The following is a 20,418-nucleotide window of genomic DNA, read 5'->3' on the forward strand; positions in this document are numbered from 1 at the left end:
CTAAATCTGGTTTTCCCTAATGTTTGTATACATTTCATTACAGTGGCCTAGCAAATAATCAAGCTACTGCCGGGTGCAGTGGCAACGGAGAAGAACCACTGTTTGCTTCTTTTGACTTTTGTCTGGGATCTAGGGAGCAAGAAGATTTAGGTTTAGATCTCTGTGCAGACATTTGGAGAGAGGGCAGTAGGTGTCTGTGTATCCGTGTGTGTTGAGGACCTCTGTCTTTGCTGTGAAGTTAGAGATAATCTCTAAGAAATTGGGAGCTTGTGGAGAAGGGAGGATAGAGCAGGCACGGGACTGGGGTGCCCTGAAGCCTGCACCTGTGTTGGAAGGTTGATTTTCAGTCAATCCTTTGATGACACCATAATTTTAAAAACTAAACAAGGTAGCCTCCCCTCGGAGGGTTTAAATATTACTGGAATAGTCTCCATCAGAATCCCTACATGACTTAAAATGTCTCCATTGTCTATTTATTTTTTAATTTTATTTTGACCAAAGTGGACTACAAATCTTTCACAGTAATTTTTTTAGGTACATAGTGACATTGAATCAGGGGCACTCCCACCACCAATGTTGTTCTCCCTCCACCCCTGTCCTCAGCATGCATCCCACATCCCCCTCCTTTACCACACGGGTTGCTAGTATAAGTGGTCCACTCTGTGTCTAGCATGTCTGATCATTTTTTTTATTTCTACTTAATATATTCATATGACTGTCTGGTCCCCCTCAATTTGTGAGGTGAAATAAGAAGGTTCAAATTATGTGATTCTGTTTGAAGAAAAGAAAAAAATAAAATAAAATGGCAAAAATCAAACAAGCAAAAAATGGGAGGAGTCTTTCTAGAGGCTATAAATAATAGTTTAAGAGAAGAAAGGGTAAAGAAACTGTAAAAAAATAAATAAATAAATAAAAAGAGAAGAAAGGGAAAAAGGGAGAAACTTAACAACAATACTAAAAAATTAAAACAAAAATCAAACAAAAAATTCGAAAAGCACCACAGCAATTAAGATACTAACCACACAATAACCACAGTCCTGAAATAAAAAAAAAAAAAAAGCACACACACACAAAAGAAAACCCATGGAAAAAATAAACAAGCAACAAACAACAACAATAGCAAAACCAAAAAAAAAAAGAAAAGAAAAGGTTAATTTGTGCTTCTCTCTCTCTTTTTTTTCCTTGCATAGGCACAGTAAATATTGGGGAAATTAGAAAGGGAATTCCCTTGACCTCAGAGATACAGGATTTCTCTGCCCTTGAAATATACTGTCATGGGAATAACTACAGGCTCCATACATGTTCTTTAACTCTCCCCTTGGTCCTTTGGTGGTGTCTGGAAACTTTCCGCTCCATCATGGATGATTAAAATCCTGCCTCCGTAGCTAGAGATCTTGGTATTTTCACAGTAAGAGGATGGAGCCTAGGATGGAGTCTTTCTTTATGGTTGTAGGAGTTCTGTTCCATCATTGTTTTAATCAGTCTTCTCTAGTTGGTTTTTGCCCTGATCCTAGGATGAAGCATAGAATAGAGTCTTTCCTTATGTTTCCAGAAGATCTGCTCGGTTGCATTTGTCTCATTCAAACCTCTGGAGTTAGAGATCTTAGTTGTTGTACAGATCATAGGCCAAGGCCTAGACTAGGGTCTTTTTTTATTGGTCCCAGGATAAGTTCTGCCCAGTCATGGTTATCATAGTCTTCTGTAGATATTGAAATTGGCTTTTGTACCAATCAAAGAAAGACATGTCTTCTGAATTCATCAATCGTTAGGAGGTGAGGTAAGACAATCTGCTCTTGGTCTAAGTTGTTGTCATTTCCTCATTATGAGGATGTCATATCAAAACCAGCGCATGTTGGTATCAGAGCAGTATTAAGAATGTCACAGAGGGGCCGGAGAGATAGCATGGAGGTAAGGCTTTTGCCTTTCATGCAGAAGGTCATTGGTTCGAATCCCGGCATCCCATATGGTCGCCCGTGCCTGCCAGGAGCAATTTCTGAGCCTGGAGCCAGGAATAACCCCTGAGCACTGCCGGGTGTGACCCAAAAACCACAAAAAAAAAAAAAAAAAAAAAAAGAATGTCACAGAGGGCCCGGAGAGATAGCACAGTGGCGTTTGCCTTGCAAGCAGCCGATCCAGGACCAAAGGTGGTTGGTTCGAATCCCGGTGTCCCATATGGTCCCCCGTGCCTGCCAGGAGCTATTTCTGAGCAGACAGCCAGGAGTCACCCCTGAGCATTGCCGGGTGTGGCCCAAAAACCAAAAAAAAAAAAAGAATGTCACAGAGGGAATTTAGTTTCTGGAGCTGTTACGGAGAACTGTGTCAGTTCTTTGAGATCTAGGGTTCAGGGTTGGACTGTCCCTGTCTAATCACATGGAGTCTAAATTAGGAACACATGACATATGTTCAAGGTGAGAAGTGCCCCTGTATTGTAAAGTATATGAGTTCCTATCCATAGTAGATAAGAGCTTGTTTCAATACATAAAATTTCCCCCTTTTTAGTATGCCTTTGCAAGAAGAAATGGTGGTATATTATATTGCTGGTGCATTTAGGGGTGAGAGTGTCAGGTTCCATCATCTCTGTGCCCTGGTTTTGACCTGAGCAAGACTTTTTCTTGTAGGTTTTTGTATCAAGCAGAACCAAAACAAGTGGAGTTACGGAAGAAGAGAAAACAGAAATGAGTGTGTGTGTGTGTTTGTATGTATGTATGTATGTATGTATATACTCACATATATAAAGGAAAAATAAATAAAAATAAGTTTAAAAAATATTAAGGGAACAAAGTGATGAAGAAGACTACCTTATATTTGGGGATAAACAGGTTAAAAGGTAGTATTATATAGGTCTTAAACTTAAAAAGGAAATATAGGCTTCTCCATTGTCTTTTGAGAATTTCTTGTGGGAGTTGGAATCCAGAGCATATTTTCATCATGCACTCTGGTCTTATTGAGATTGAGACACAATTGCAGCAGAAAGGGCTTGGGTAGAGTTCTTGCATTTAGGTAACCTTCTGGAGCTGAGTTGGTATCAAACAACAGTTCACATTTGGGGGGGTGAGAAGGAGGGCCAAAGAGCATGGGTCAGCAGGGGTGTTGGTTGTAGATTCTTGCTGGAGGACGAGATGTGGGGCTGGGTGGGTGTCCATTTACTTAGGAGCTGGGTGACGGTTTATTAGGGCAGGAGGTCAGCCTTGATACATGGGTTACGAACTGAGGATAAAAAGTGTTAATAAGGCGGAATATTGGATTGGAAATGTGGGGTGAGGGGATAGTAGGATTTCTGAAGGCGGAGGGGTTATATACATTATAGGCATGGGTTGTTTACAATTTAGGTTTGGCTCTCATAGAGGAGCCCTCTCTCTATGTACTCATGCCCACATAAAACATACAATACTGATCTGTTCTTAAGCTGTTGTTAGAGGTCTGACCCTAATAGGATGGGTCTGAGCTCTTAGGACTGGTTGAATAAAAATAATTAACTTAGGTATAGCTTAAGAAAAAGAAGAAGAAAGAGCAAAAGATACGAGAACAGAAAAATAGATAAATATAGTAAAAATAAGGTTAAAAATTAATAAATCAAGATGATGATGAAGAAGAGGTAGAAGAAAGGGGAGAAAGAAAAAAGTGAAAAGAGAGAAAAAAGGAGAGAGAAAGGAAATGTTAATTTGCCCAAACATGTTCGATGAGTAGTAGGTCCTGTGATATAAGTCTGTGGTTTGCAGTTGATTGTTTCAGTGGTGTGGATGGTCACATGCTTTAGGTCCTAATAGAGTCTATAATCAGAGAAAAAGGGTATTTGAGTGTTTTATCTAGACATTTTCATAATGCAAACTGAATATGTTATCTAGAGTGACTTGAGCACTGAGGTATCAAATTAGGGTATCCACCCTTTGTATCCAAGAGCCCCTGTGGACAGAGAAGCTGAGAGGTTATTTTAAATCTAGTAATATTAAGACATTAAAAAAATTGTTATGAAAAGCTTCAGCTGGAGTTTCTGGCTTCCAATCATATTCTTCACCTATAACCCTGTATAAGATCCCTAAGACATTATTATAGGCCTTTTCAGTAAAAGGCTGATTACATACCTGCTAGCTCGCTTGGAGTTTCTACCCTATTAGACCGTTGTATTTGTTCCTGGAGTATTAAATGTATATATGGTATATATTCTAAGTAGGGTACCTCAGAAGAGTGCTATCATTCTGTGTTTATCCTTCATCTTCTGGCTTACTTTATTTAATGTAATATTTTGTAGATCCATTATCATTACTGCAAAATCCATGATTGTATCATTTCTAACTGCTATTTAGTATTCCATTGTGTATAAATACCACATCTTCATGATCCACTCATCTGTTGTTGGACATCGAGGCTGGTTCCAAATCTTAGCTATTGTGCTGAGTGCTGCGATAAATAATGGAGTGCACACATACTTTGGGATGAATATTCTTCCGACTTGGCGATAAATACTCAGGCGAGAAATTGCTGGGTCATATGGCAGCTCAATTCTGAGTTTACTGAACACTCTCCACACTGTGTTCCACAGGGGTTGGACCAGGGGACATTCCCACCAGCAGTGGATGAGAGTTCCTTTCTTACCACATCCCCACCAAAAGATTGTTCCCATTATTTTTGATGTGAGCCATCCTCACTGGTATAAGGTGGTATACCTCATTGTTGTCTTGGTTTGGATTTCCCTACTGATGAGTGAAGGTGAGCATGTTATCGTGTCTGTTGGCCATCTTTCGGTCTTCCTCAGAGAAGTGTCTATTCATTTCTTCTCCCCATTTTTCTATGGCTTTATTAGATTTGGGGGTGGGGCTCAGCTTTCTGAGGTCTTTGTATATCCTAGATATCAGCCCTTTATCTGACGTGTTGAGTGCAAAAATTTTTTCCCATTCCGTTAACTGACTTCTAGTCTTAAGTAGGGTTTCTTTGGCCATGCAGAAACTTTTTAGTTTGATGTAGTCCCATTTATTTAGATTTGATGCTAAAGTTCTTGCCATTGACATTCTATCCTCGACTTTTTTGATATGTCTTTGATTTTTCTGCCTAGTTTTTCCTCAATAAACTTTATGGATTTGGGTCTGATTTCAAGGTCTTTAATCCATTTTGAGTTGACTTTTGTGTAAGATGTGAGGTATGGATCAATTTTTAATTTCTTTTTTTTTTTTTGGTTTTTGGGCCACACCCGGCAGTGCTCAGGGGTTACTCCTGGCTGTCTGCTCAGAAATAGCTCCTGGCAGGCACGGGGGACCATATGGGACACCGGGATTCGAACCAACCACCTTTTGGTCCTGGATCGGCTGCTTGCAAGGCAAACGCCGCTGTGCTATCTCTCCGGGCCCAATTTTTAATTTCTTACAGGTGGTTATCCAGTTGTTCCAACACCATTTGTTGACAAGACTGTCTTTGTTTCATTTCAAGTTCTTGGCTCTTTTGTCAAATATTAGTTGGCTGTATATTTGGGGGTTTATCTCTGGATATTCTGTTCTATCCCACTGATCTGAGACTCTGTTTCAATATCATGCTGTTTTGATCACTATGGCTTTTTAGTAAAGCTTCATTCAGGTCAGGTAAAGAGATGCCACCTAGCTTCTGTTTTTTCAGTATGTATTTGGCTACCCTTTTGTGGTTCCAGATGAATTTTATAATTGATTGTTCTAACCCAGGGATCTCAAAATCGCGGCCTTCCATACAACATTTTGTGACCCTGCCCTAGAGGAATCTTTTTGTTTTGTGTTGTTTTAGTTGTTTGGGTCATACCCCCCAATGTTCAAGGCTTACTACTGACTTTGCACTCAAGGATCACCCCGACTTTGCCTCCTGTGGCCCCCAGGTAAATCCTTAAAAAATGATGTCTTAATATGGATAGGGATTGCATTGCATCTATATAGAAGTTAAGGTAAGATAGTCATTTTGATTATGTTGATTCTACCTACCCATGAGCAGAGTATGTTCTTCCATTTCCTTAGGTCCTCTTTAATTTCTTTCTGGAGTGTTTTGAAGTTTTCATGGTATAGGTCCTTCACTTCTCTTGTAAGATTGATACCTAGGTACTTTGTATTTTTGGATACTATTTTAAATGGGATTGTCTCCTTAATCTCTTTCTCCTCTACTTCATTATTTGTATAGAGGAACAGTACTGTCTTTTGTGTATTGTCTTTGAAGCCAGCCATTTTGCTGTATTAGTTAATTGTTTCTAGGAGTTTTACTGTGGACTCTTTAGGGTTTTCGATGTATATCATCATATCGTCTGCAAAAAGAGATAGTTTGAGTTCCTCGTTCCCTTTTTGGATTCCTTTGATTTCCTTCTCTTGTTTGGTTGCTATTGCTAGGACTTCCAAAACTATATTTAATAAAAGTGGAGAGAATGGACAGCCTTGCCTAGTTCCTGACCTTAGTGGAAATGCTTTCAGTTTTTTGCCATTAAGAATAATGTTGTGGGCTTTTCATAGATAGCTGTAACTATCTTGAGGAAGGTTCCTTCTAGCCCTTTTTTGCTGAGTGTTTTCATCATGAATGGGTGTTGGATTTTGTCAAATGCCTTCTCTGCATCGATTGATATAATCATGTGATTTTTGTCTTGTTGTTGATGTGGTATATGATGTTGATTGATTTGTGTATGTTGAACCATCCTTGCATCCCTGGTATGAAACCCACTTGGTTATGGTATATAATCTTTTTGATGTAGTGCTGAATTCGGTTTGCAAAGATTTTGTTGAGGATTTTTGCATCTATGTTTATTAGTGAGATTGGTCTGTAGTTTTCTTTCTTGGCAGTGTCTTTGCCATCTTTGGGAATGAGTGTGATATTAGCCTCACAAAAGGAATTAGGAAGGATTCCTATCTTTGCAATGGATTGGTCTGTGGATCAGTGGTAATAATTCTTCTCAGAATGTTTGATGGAATTCACCTGTGAAACCATCTGTATCTGGACTTTTGTTCTTGGGGAGTTTCTTAATTACTGATTCAATTTTCTCAGATGTGATTGGCCTGTTTAGGCTTTCTACATCCTCCTTATCCAGTCTTGGAAGATGATATTTTTCCAGAAATCTGTCGGTTTCTTCTGGGTTCTCTAACCGGACTGAGTATAGTTGTTTATAATAAGTCCTCATGATGTGTTGGATTCTGTTATAATCTCTTCCCTTTCCTTTGTGATCTTATTTATTTGGGTGTTTTTCCTTTTTCCTTTTTTTTTTGGTGAGTCTCGCTAGTGGTTTGTCAATCTTGTTTATTCTTTCGCAAAACCAACTCCTGGTCTTGTTGATTTTTTTTTTTTGTATTGTTTTCTTAGTTTCTATGTTGTTTATTTCTGCTCTGGTTTTTATTATTTCTTATCTTCTGGTTGTGTTTGGGTTTCTCTGCTGCTGTTTTTCCAGCTCCTTAAGATGTCCCTTTAAATTGTTGATTTTGCCCTTCTCTTCTTTCCTCACATAGGCCTGTATTGCTATGAGTTACTGCTTTTGCTGTGTCCCATAGATTTTGACAATTTGTCTCTTCATTATCGTTTGTCTCAAGGAATCTTTATTTCTTCCTTGAGTTCCTCTTTGATCCAGCTGTTGTTGAGCAGCATGTTATTTAGTCTCCAGGTGTTGGATTTTCTCCATAGCTTCTGTTTACAGTCAATCTTGATCTGTTGCATAGTGATCTGATAGGTTACTTATAATAATCTTTATATTTGTGACTTTATGCAAGTTAGATTAAGGCATGGTCTATTCTAGAGAAGGTTCCATGTGCACTTGAGAAGAATGTGTATTCTGTTTTCTGGGGGTGGAGGGCCCTATATAAGCCCTAGTTCTTCTAATTTCTCATTTAGGGCTTTTATTTCTTTGCTAGTTTCCTGTCTGGTGGATCTGTCCAGTGATGATAGTGGAGTATTGAAATCTACTACTATCACATTACCTTCCATATGTTTCTCTAGTTTTGTGAACAAATGGCTTATATATTTTGCTGGCTCTGCATTTGGTGTATACATATTGACCAGAATTAGTTCTTCATCATGTAGCATTCCCCTGATTAGTAAGTAGTGAACCCCTTTGTCTCTGATCACTTTCTTGAAGTTGAATGCAATTTGGTTTGATACAGGAATGGCTGTTCCAGCTTTTTTTTTGTTTCCATTGGCTTGAATAATTGATTTCCATCCTTTTATCAGAACCTATGCCTATCCTGTACTTGTAGGTGTGTTTCTTGCAGGCAGCAGAAATCTGGGGTTATTTTTGTTTGTTTGTTTGTTTTTTGTTTTTAATATAAGACTCTACTATGTGTCTTTAAAAGGGAGAGTTAGTCCATTGACATTTAAGCAGATTATTGCTAGGAAGGGCCGTTGTGCAGTTGTATTGTGTAGGGTGGTGGTTGTTACAGTCGGTGGTTGTTTGGATTGTGTAATTCATCTCTGAGTATATCATTTAGAATCATTATTTTTTGTGCAACTAATGCAAGTTCTTTTTTGTCTGAGAATATTTTTAGTCCTCCCATATGAATGAGAGTTTTTCTGGGTAGTGGACTGTAGGTTGGAAGTTTCTTTCATTCAGTTGTTTAAATATGTCATTCCACTGTCTTGCTTGAGTTATTTAAAATGGGAGATCTGATTTGATTCCTATGTTCCTTCCTCCTTCCTTTGTACTTGTTTTTTTTTCTCCCTTATTGCTTTAAGGAATTCATCTTTTTTTTTTTTTTTTTGGCCATTTTGATTACTATATGTCTTGGTGTTGGTTTATTAGGGACTCTTTCACCTCTTGGATTTGCACCAAAGCCTCTTTCCAGAGGGTGGGAAAGTTTTCTGTCATTATTTCCCTATCCACTTGTTCTCCCCCTTTCTCTTTTCCCTCCCCTTCCAGTATTCCTACAATCTGTAGATTATTTCTTTTGTCTTTGTTCATTAAATACCTAACATTTTCTTCCAGTGCTTTACCTTTTATTTTCTTATTGGCTTGTTTGTAATTTTTGTTTTGTAGTTTTTCTTCAAGTTCTTCTATGTGATTCTCCAACTGTGTAATTCTGCTACTATGGCTTGTTAAGACATTTTTGATTTCCTTTAATTTCATTTGTATGGATACTTTCATGTTCTGTAAAAGTTCTTCTTTGAGTTTGTTGATTTATTCATCTATGGATTTCTTGAACTCACTGGCTTGTGATCCCATGATTTCTTTTGCCATGGCTTGCAATGTTGCTTTTAGGTCTTCATCTTTTGGGCTCATGTGTTTTGGTGGACTTGGGAACTTGCTAGGATTTCTCTCCATATCCTTGGTAGTTAGTGTCTTCCTTAGTTTGCCCATATTTCTTTGCATTTGGTGGTTTGGGTTGGAGTGTCTGAGTTCCACAGATCTGCCTGGGTCAACCGCCCCTCCCTACCTGGCAGATGGCGTGGTTCAGCCCCCAGCTGTAGACAGGGACTGAGCCCCAGATGTCGGCCTGAATCAAACCTCCATTGTCTCTTTAAAAAAAAGGGTCAAGTCGCTGAGTCACACACCACTCTGCTATTTTTCACTCCAAAAGTGTTGTTTCCATGTATAGGAAAATTTCATGACTTCATTTCCCTGACAGCTGCATAGTATTCCATTGCCTATATGTACAACAGTTTCTTTAGCCATTCATCGTTTTCAGGCATCTGGGTTGTTTCCAGAATCTGGCTACTGTAAATAGCACTGCAATGAATTTAGGTGTGCAGAACCATTTTTGTCTTGTGTTTTTGTGTTCATATGGTATATCCCTAGGAGTGAATCATATGGGAGCTCAAGTTCCTTTTTTTTTTTTTTTTTGAGGAATATCCATATTGTTTTCTATAAAGGGTGGACTAGACAGCATTCTCACCAGCAGTGAATGAGAGTTCCTTTCCATATCCCCACCAGCACAGTATGTTCTTGTTTTCCGTGATGTGTGCCAGTTGCTGTGGAGTGAGATGGTATCTCATTTTTGTTTTGATTTGCATCTCCCAAACGATTAGTAATGTGGAACATTTTTTCATGTGCCTTTTGGACATTTGCATTTCTTTGAGGAATTATCTGTTCATTTCTGCTCCCCATTTTTGATGGGATTAAATGGTTTGTTCTTTTTTGTTTATTTTTTGGTTTTTGGGCCAAACCCAGTGATGCTCAGGGGTTACTCCTGGCTATGTACTCAGAAATCGCTCCTGGCTTGGGGGACCAAATTGGACACTAGGGGATTGAACCAAGGTCCGTTCTAGGCTATTGTGGGAGGGAGGGCGGGTGGGGCAGACACCATTCTGGCCCTGGATTAAATGTTTTTTTCTTGTTAAATTCTGTAAGTACCTTGTATATCTTAAATGTTAGCCCCTTGTTTGATGGAACTATTATGCTGAGTGAAATAGATCAGAAGGAAAGAGACAGACACAGAATAGTCTCAATAATCTGTGGGATCTAAGAAAAATAAAAGACATTATTGGAATAATACCCAGAGACAATAGAAATGAGGGCTGGAAGGACCACCCACGATATGAAGCTTACCACAAAGAGCGGTGAGGGCAGTTAGAGAAATAACTACACTAACAACTATCATGATAAATGTTAGTGAGTGAGAGAAATAGAATGCCTGTCTCGAAGACAGACAGGAGATGGGGTGGAAAGGTTGCACTGGTGAAGGGGGGCATTCTTTTTTATAACTGAAACCCAACTACAAATATGCTTGTAATCATGGTGCTTAAATAAAAATATTATTTAAAACAAAAAACAGTGTTGCTTCCACTATGCATCAGAGCTGGGCTGCATTCTTGTTTTCCTGTGCCAATCCACCAGGGACTTTTCTGCAAAGAATAATGCTGGCTTGTTGGCCAACGCAATTGTGTGAGCCAGTTGCTCAGTGACAGTTCAGCCCTGTGGGGATAGAAGCATGCAATAACACCATGTGCATTGCATAAGTGCATGCGCACCCACGGGCAGGCCGGGGAGATGACCAGGGACTGCCCACTCTGATGTCCATCACACAAGGGTTGTTGAGGAACAACAAAGTGGGAAAAAGGCATCGTACATCTGTTTCTTAGCACTTTTTAGGATCTTTTCCATTCTCTTCTGTTGTATGGAGTTGTTATACATCTCATCTTCCAGTTCACTGGTCTGTCCTCAGCTGATGTTACTCTGTTGGAGAAGCTTTCCATTTAGGTTTTCATTTTGTCTACTGAGTTTTTTAGACCTGTTATTTCAGTTTGGAGTTTTCTTTCTTTTTTTGTTTTTGTTTTTGTTTATGGGCCACACCTGTTGTCGCTCAGGGGTCAGAAATCGCTCCTGGCTTGGGGGGACCATATGGGATGCTGGGGGATAGAAATGTAGTCCGTCCTAGGCTAGTGCTTGCAAGGCAGATGCCTTACCTCTAGTGCCACCACTCTGGCCCCAGTTTGGAGTTTTCTGATTTCTATCTTTATATCCTCTTGATTCTTACTTGTGTTCTGTTCAACGCGATCTATGCTTGAGTTCTATGAACATCCTCCATATTTCTTCTCTAAACTCCTTATCTGAGAGGATAATTAGGTGATTGACTCTTCTCAGGTCATCAGAGCTGCCATCTTCATTCTCTATGGATGGAGTTGGCCTGTGTTATTTCACCATTGTCTCGATTGTAGTGTGTTTTTTTCTATGTATAATGGTGGAGTTTATTGGCTAGAAGATGAGTGAAGTGAAGTGGCTGTGCTCCTCTGGCACCACCCTTTGTGGGCGGGGACAGCATACCTTGGTGGAATTAAGTTTACTGAGTTCTTCCTCTGCAGCCTCAAGCAAGAAATCAGGAATCTCTCTCTTTTTTTAGAATTGTCTCTGTTTGTTGTGGTTTCTGTTTGTTTGGGACCACACCTGGCAATGCTCAGGCCACTGCTGGGGAGCTAAGGGGGAGGGCATTATGCACTGCGGGGTTGAACACTGGGGCTCTTACATGTACTCAAGCCCTTTGAGCCAGTTTCCTGACCCTAACATCTCTTTGACTATTTATTGTTTATTTGTTGTTTCTCCCAGCTGTGCCCAGGCAACTGTGCAGTGCTGGGAGTTGAACCAGGCTATTGAGGTTTATTTCCAGTCTTACCTCATTTTTATTACATTTGTTTATTTATTTATTTGTGGTCTTGGGGCCACACCTTGGAGTGCTCAGGGATCACTCCTGGAGTTACTCAGGGAATCATATCTGCCAGGGATAGAGCCAGGATCTGCCATGTATAATTTGCAAGATTGGTATGAAATTATTAACTACACTAGCATTAAATTATAAGCAATTCTATGCCTCTCATAAGTCATTTTAAATTACGGGCATTTGAATAAGTTTAAGTTGTAGTCCTTTAATTAAAAAATCACTTTATTAAGTTTATAAAATTAAATAGGTATTTACTTAAGCACCAATTAAATTTGAAATTTTTTATGGATGGTCAACTAGAATGTATAAGAAAAAGAAAAAAGAAGTATAGGATGCCCCTACCTCTGAGTCTGCATGAACTGAATCCAGTTGGTATTTGGAGCCTTTTTGCACAGAATTTCCTTGCAGGGCAGGTAATGCTATTGTCACGTTTGGATTTCTTTTCTCTTGAAGTCTCTGATGAGAGGGGAGAAGGTGCGAACCTTACGAGTAGTCTTAAAAATGTGACAGAGATATCATGGCAGAGAAGTGGAGGGTGGGCAGCGGCATAAACAAAGATAAGTGGACAGTGCTGGAGTCATAGGACAGTAGGTAGGGTGCCTTCCTTGCACACTATTGACATAGGTTACATCACTGGTATTGATATGGGCTCCTGGGCTATGCCAGAAGTGTTCCCTCATCCAAAATGCGTGAGTAAGCCATGAGCCCACTGGTGTGGCCTCCAAACATCAAATAAATTTATACATGATAGTTTTTCACTTGAGAATGAAGAACCATGGAAATAGCTCTGTGGGCTAAATGAATGCAGGATTCGTTAGGCTTGATCCCCCTATGTTGCATCAGAGCCCTTTGGATGGGCTTGGATGGTGGTGGATGGTGGTGATGGAGGCCTATCTCCTCCAGCTCAGGACCACGTGGCTGCACCTCCTTCCAACCAGCAGGTATCTGGATTCAGGAGAGCGGAGGGTATAAAACTCAGAGGCAGTCAGGTTTCTTCAGGAGATAACTATCATCTTCATTTATGGCCTGGCCACCACATGTGTGGCTTATCATTTACACATGCTATCCTCAGCTTGCCCTGAGACTTAATTTTTGTCAGCCCTCTCTTCTGCTTCCTCCTCCATTCTGCATCCAGGCAAATCCCCTCTTGCCCCTCAGGCAAAACTTTTTATAACCTTCCAACACACCTCCCAGAAATGGGAGGATCTATTAGCAGGTAAGAAATGGGGGGTGTAATTACACCTCTACATGGTTGTCTTGGAAGCACCAGGAGTAATCCCTAATCACTGAGTACTCAGCACTCTGGTGTGGCCTTGAAACAAAAAATTAGGTGACTGAGTATCTTTTTTTTTTTTTTTTTTTTTTTTTTTTTGGGTCACACCCGGCAGCACTCAGGGGTTACTCTTGGCTCTACGCTCAGAAATCACCCCTGGCAGGTATGGGGGACCATATGGGATGCCAGGATTCGAACCACTGTCCTTCTGCATGCTATCTCGCTGGCCCCGACTGAGTATCTTTTAAACATCTATGAGACACGTGGTTTCTAGTCTGCCACATGGTGAGCCTACTGTTGATGCTCATCTCTTCGCCAGCTGCTCCATGAACTTCTCTGATGTTGATGAAAATTCTATAGGGGGAGGCTGTGATAGAGTTTTACACAGTAAAGAATTAGTAAAGCAGTTGCTCTTCCTTCGTCTTCTTTCTGTGGAGAGTCTTAATCCCACAGTTTATCTCCCAAGAATCATGAATTCTAGTCCAGTCTCCCCATGTTATATGGCCTCCTTTACTGGTTGCCATGTTCCATTGCCTTGCTTTTTATGTTCAGGAAAGATCTACAAAACAATCTCAAAGCTTCCATCCAGCACATAATGAAATATGGTGTGCCTTCAAATCAAAGAGTCCTTAGTGTAGCATTCCTCCTTTGCTTTTCTGCATTTAGATAGAGCTCATCTTTTTTTTTGGGGGGGGGGGCCGCACTCGGTGGCACTCGGGTTACTCCTGGCTATGTGCTCAGAAATTGCTCCTGGGGCCGGAGAGATAGCATGGAGGTAAGGCCTTGCATGCAGAAGGACGGTGGTTCAAATCCCAGCATCCCATATGGTCCCCCGAGCCTGCCAGGAGCAATTTCTGAGCTTAGATGCTGGAGTAACTCCTGAGTGCTGCCAGGTGTGGCAAAAACAAAACAAAACAAACAAACAAACAAACAAAAGAAAGATATCGCTCCTAGCTTGGGGGACCATATGGGATGCTAGGGCATCGAACCAAGGTTTGCCCTAGATCTGCCATGTGCAAGGCAAACACCCTACTGCAGTGCTATTGCTCTGGCTCGAGATAGAGCTCGCCTTTGCACTCTTCCTTTTCCCACATTTCTTCTGCATTCTCAACTGATGTTTGGTGCCAAGTATATTTCTATATATGAAAAGAAGTTTCAGATTTTTACTCTCTCTGCCTCAAATTGTACCAGTTAATCACACACCCACCCATCCACCTACCCATCTATCCTTTTATTCACCCCTCCATTTATCCATAAATCTGCCTACCACCCACCCATCCACCCATACATCCATCCAATCTTCCTTCCACTTATTACATTAACCATTTATCCATCTGTTTATCCATCCAGATCCATCTATCCATCCATTCATTCAAACAACCACCTATCCATTCATCCTCCATTCATCCAATTCATTCATGTCACCAGTCATCAATACTTTCATTTATCTAGCTACCAACTTATCCCTCTGTTGATCTACCCATCTATTTATTTAACTATTCAATCATCTGGATATCCATCTATCCATCCATCCCTTCAACCATCCGATTCATTCATCCAACTAGGTATCTATCTATCACCCTCCATCAATCTACCCACCTATCCATCAATTTATTCATCTGTCTATCCAACCATCCATTCATCTATCTACCCATCCTTTAATTTACCATATTTTCCGGCATATAAGATGACTTTTGAAACAAAAAAAAAGTCAACCGAAAATTGGGGTCGTCTTATACGCCGAGTATATCCCGAAAAATGTTTCAATATGCCGCTAAATGAAAATTGTCTGAATATTGCCACAAAACGAATTTTCCAACTCGATCCTGCACCAATCACTGCCAGGCTGCTTGGACCACCTCTCTAATTCAGTCAGTCCAAGCAGGCTTTTTATGCATGCAAATTAGACAATGTTCTAATGTTCACTGTCAAAAGCCTGCTCAGTTTGGCCAGAGTCAGAGAGGAAATCTATTATTGAACCTTTGCTTGTTGTAATTGGCTCACTGTGGTACATGAGCACAGGAACACATGCAGCACATGCAGCACAGTAACATTCTGTCTGATACAGCGAATATAGGCCTAAATCTATGTTTTAACTGCAAAATTAGGGGGTCGTCTTATACGCCCAGTCGTCTTATATGCCGGAAAATATGGTATCTATCTCTCTAACCATCTACTTATCCAGCATCAATATGTCCATCCATCTAACCATCCATCCATTATCCATTCTCCCACCCAACTATCTATCCATCCAATTATGCATCCATTTATCCATCTACCCACCCAACTGTCCATCCATTTATTCATCCATTCGTCTACCATTTTATCTGTCCATCCATTCACTCATCTATCCTAGGGGTCCTCAAAAATTTTAAACAGAGCCAGTTCACTGTCCCTTACATCGTTGGAGGATGTAAATGAACAAATTTCTATGCATACTGCACATAATTTTGAAGTATAAAAAAATCAAAATGGGAACAAAGACAAGATATAAAATGAAGAACAAGTAAAGTTAAATCAACAAAATTACCAGTATTTCAGTGGGAACTATGAACCTACTTTTGGTGGGCCATAGTTTGAGGACCCTTACCTGAGACTGAGAGGAGGAGTTGAGAGACAGAAAGAAGGGGTGGAGTCAGAGAGTGCACCACACGTCCTACACATGTGCACTGCTGGCCTGGGTCAAGTTAAGCAGGACAGGCTGTGGTGGTAAAAACACCTGGCAAACCGGGTAAGTTTCCTCTGTGGGCTGCATGTGGCCTATGGTGCCATAGTTTGAGGATCTGTGAATTCTCTCCAAACATCCATCCATCCACCCAGCCATTCACCCATCTATACCAGGGGTCTCAAACTCAATTTACCTGGGGGCCGCAGGAGGCAAAGTCGGGGTGATCCTTGAGTGCAAAGTCAGTAGTAAGCCTTGAACATTGGGGGTGTGACCCAAACAACTAAAACAAAACAAAACAAAAAAAGATTCCTCTAGGGCAGGACCACAAAATGTTGTACGGAGGGCTGAGTTTGAGACCACGGATCTATACCTGACTGTCCCTCTCTCCATTCATCTATCCATTGCTTGTTTGTCTGCCCATCCTTCCACTCAGCATATTTGCAGACAGCACACAGTTCCACCCCTGAAAGAACCTCCAGTCTAAGGGATCTGTTGGTAGTAGTGGGATAGGCAGATGGTGGCATTAGTTACAGTGTGAGGATGCTGGGGTCCTGCTCCACTCCTAGACTTTGCAATGGTTTCAAAAAGCCAGCAAAGACTGTCCATGGAATTTAAGGTTTAAGAAAATGAGCCGACTTGAAGTTGTAGCAACACAGTTATAGGAGCTAAACAAGAAGAGCAGAGGAGACAGTCTCTGGGGCACAATGGTGGCCCAGTGGGTGCTATCCGGGAAAGAAGTAGTGCTGTAAAAAACATAATTTTAAAGATAAAGAGAGAGGAAGTTGGCCAGACAGAGCCCTAGATAGATAGTGCAGTGAGCCATACACTTACCTTGTATGCAGCCAGCCCTTGTTCCATCTTCTGCACCACAGGGCCCCTAAGCAGTACCAGGAATAAGCCTAAAGGAAGGAAGCAGTGAGATTAAAGGGCCCTCTTTTTTTTTTCTCTTGGGGTCAGATGCAGCAGGGTTTTAACAGGAGGTTTGTCTCTTCATTCAGTGTCATTCTTTTCTCCCATATACACTGCAGATACCCCCCATCTCCTGTTTTTTTTTTTTTATTTTTCCAAAAATTTATTGGCATTTGAAGTACTTAATGTTTGCCCTCTGTGTTGGTTCATTGCACAATCTCTCCCATTATACATTTATAAGTATGGATCATATTTTGGTGACTATTTTATTCACCTCTTGTTTCTGAACAATGCCTGGCATGAAGTAGATGTTCAATGAAGTTTTATTGTAGAAATAAACCTCAATTCCCTTTGGAAATGTATTTAGCTACTCAAAATCTTGATTTCTTCCTTGATGAAATAGGAACAATAGACACATCATAAGGGTTAGGTAAGGTATGTGTGTCAAATAATAAGCATAATATAATGTCTTAATTCTCTACAATTACTGATTGGGGAAGAGATACAGTTTGGAATTCAGAATCGTTCAGCGGCAATAAGGAGCATGTCTTGTTCATTGGAGAAGAGGTATAGTTTGGAATTCAGAATTGCTCCTATTTTATACACTGATAATAAGAAGTATGTCCTGTTCATTGCAGAACATCTTAGCAGGCTCTGGCACTGGCCGCAGCTGAAGATCAGTATTTTGAGCACTACCTGTTGATGCTACTTAAATAGGACCCAGAGATTCAGTGTAAGAACATCACCTCTATTCGGGTGATGCTGGATGGTGAAGCTGGAGTGGTGCTGCCTCACCCCAGTACTAGGCAGGATTTCCCCCAGCACATTAGGTAAAACCTGACTCTGATCACCAGGGCTCTGTGGGCCCTGGAAGATGAGCAGGAGCTTAGTCCTGTGCAAGGCATGTAGCCATGTTCTGGGAACATCTTTCCATCTCTGTGTGCACCTCAGGTGTGTGGGTTCCCCAGAAGCCTGGGCTCTCTAGATGGACTCTGCCGGCAAGGGCACCTTAGGATTTCAGAGCACATGGCTTGTTCTGTGTTCCAGGACCATCACTGACTAAATAAAGGAAACATCATGCTCAAAAAAAATGAGATTGAAGGCTAGAGTGAGAGTACAGTGGGAAGGTCCTTTACCTTGCACGTGGCCAACCTGGGTTCGATCCCTGGCACCCCAAAGAAATCCCTGCACCTGCCAGGAATGATTCCTGAGTGCTGCAAGGTGTGGCCCTAAAACAACAACAGTAACAAAAGTAGAGAAGGAAATTCGATTGACTGGTGGTCTTCATTATTCCCAGTCTTTAAAATGGAAAAAACTCAATTTTAAGTTTTATTACCATACCATGCTGAATCCCGAGGAAGAAAAGGTGATTCTGAACAAAAATTTATCGCATAAAATTCAGAAGAGATAGGAGGGGAAAGCTAGGCCCAGAGCAGTGTCCTGGGGCACCTGTTTTATGGGGCAAGTTGTAGCATCACTCCCAGACCAGGTCTGTCAGCAGGGTGGAGATGTGGGTGTGAGAGAGTGAGGAATCACAGTTCACTTCTTCGCTGCACCAGGAGCTTTGCTGTTCTTTGCGGGAAGAAAAGGAGAAGAAACGTGACTAGAAGTGGACAGTATGGGGCTAGTCTTAGCTGTGACCTCTTTGCGGGGAACTACCACACCAAAAGGGCTGGGAATGAGCTCCCAGTCCACCAGTCCTGTCCTTCCCTCCACACTGTTGAGGGCTTCACTTGACTTCTGGAACTGTGATAAACTACTCAAGGACACTCCCATGATGATCTCGCCTCTCACTGGGGAGAGGCTGCAGGGAACAGCAAATGGAGAATGTCGTAGGACTGAAAACGGAATGAAGGACTATAGTCTAGAATGGGAGAATTGTTGTTTGATATTGAGAAAATGATCTGATGGCTCACTAAACATTAGGAAGTGGAGCTATGACTTGAGGCCTTCCATGAAACTGACATCATAACATGTTCTCTTTGTTCACAGCATAAACAAATGTAGGAATTACTATGAAGTACTTGGAGTCACCAAAGATGCTGGTGATGAAGATTTGAAAAAAGCTTATAGGAAGTTGGCTTTGAAGTTTCATCCAGACAAAAACCATGCTCCTGGAGCAACAGATGCCTTTAAAAGTAAAGTGAACTTTTTATTTATTATTATTATTATTGTTTGTTTGTTTTTGGGACAATACCCAGTGATGATTGGCATTAATTCCTGTCTCTGCAACTCAGGAATCCTGGCGGTGCTTGGGGACCATACGAGATCCTGGGGATTGAACCTGGGTTGGCCAGATATAAAGCAAATGCCCTCCCCACTGTGCTATTGCTCCAGTTCCCAAAGAGTAAAGTAAACTTTTTAAAAACAATTTTACTAAGCTCTTTTTAAAAACCATTTTGCAGTGTTATTGAATATTATGTTCTGCCTGTAGTTTGGTGTGTTTAAAAGCCTGTCTGAGCAGAGCCCTCAGCATCCTTCAAGAATAGTTTAACTACAATGTTATCCTATAACATGAGACAAGTAGGTACTTGACTTAAAGTCAGCAGACCAGTTTCAGCTGATCACCATCTCTCCTGGTCATCAGGCATGTTTCCTCACTTGTAACACAGGCACAGCATGAGGCTTGTGCTTCCAGTATCACTTTCTACATCAGTGGTCCTCCAACTATGGCCCACGGGCCACATAATGTATTTGTATCTGTTTTGTTTCTTCATTGCAAAATAAGATATATGCAGTGTGCATAAGAATTCGTTCATAAGTTTTGTTTTTATTATAGTCAGACCCTCCAATGGTCTGAGGGACAGTGAACTGGCCCGCTGTTTAAAAAGAAAACCCTTTTTGTGAGTGTTTAAGATATGAATATGCTTAGAATTGGGTTATTACCTGAAATGGCCATTATATTTCTATCAAGTCTGGCCAATTGTGACGTTTTGTTTGTAGTTCTAGCTAATGTGCTCTGTTGTTTGTTTGTTTGACTCTTCCTGCCTCAAGCATCACCTTGAATTAAAAGTGGCATGTGAACCTTTAATATCAGAAGCATTTCTTTACCCCAAGTCACTCACGTGCATTTTCTACCCAAAATTTGAATTAGAAGAGCTTATGGGTTTCTCTGTTTTCCCAGAAGAGAATGTTCTGGTTTGAGATTTGGTTTGATTTCAGTTGTCAGTTTTGGGGCACAGGAATGCTGTTTCCATCAGCTTATGTGGGAAAAAGTCTGAGTAATCCCCAAACATCCAAATAACTTCCCACCTCATGTGAATAGATAACTTCAGGTAGAAGGGCAGCTGGTACTCAATTTTAGGGGTGATATTACAGTGTTGAAAGCGCGGTGGCCTTGAGCTGCTCGCATGTCTGACCTGCTGAGTGATTCTGGGATGGACGCTTCATGCACATCTGTCTATTTTCCTCCATCTCTGAACTGAGGTCATTCGAGCACTTCTGGCCTCCCAGTATATGTCCATGGCCCTGCCAATATTTGGACAGCTGGTGTGGGATACTGA

The 20,418-nt window shown here is 40.9% G+C and overlaps 1 protein-coding gene across 1 annotated transcript in view; it reads left to right on the forward strand.

Annotated features, from left to right (window-relative positions):
* Window positions 1-20,418, forward strand: part of DNAJB14 (DnaJ heat shock protein family (Hsp40) member B14) — a 57,750-nt gene that overhangs the window by 22,516 nt on the left and 14,816 nt on the right. The window contains exon 3 of the mRNA XM_049785857.1: window positions 18,908-19,053. Within this exon, the coding sequence (XP_049641814.1) occupies window positions 18,908-19,053 (146 nt within the window). The remainder of the gene's footprint in view (window positions 1-18,907; window positions 19,054-20,418) is intronic.

The sequence above is a fragment of the Suncus etruscus genome, chromosome 13 (assembly GCF_024139225.1).
Source record: "Suncus etruscus isolate mSunEtr1 chromosome 13, mSunEtr1.pri.cur, whole genome shotgun sequence".
NCBI lineage: Eukaryota > Metazoa > Chordata > Mammalia > Eulipotyphla > Soricidae > Suncus > Suncus etruscus.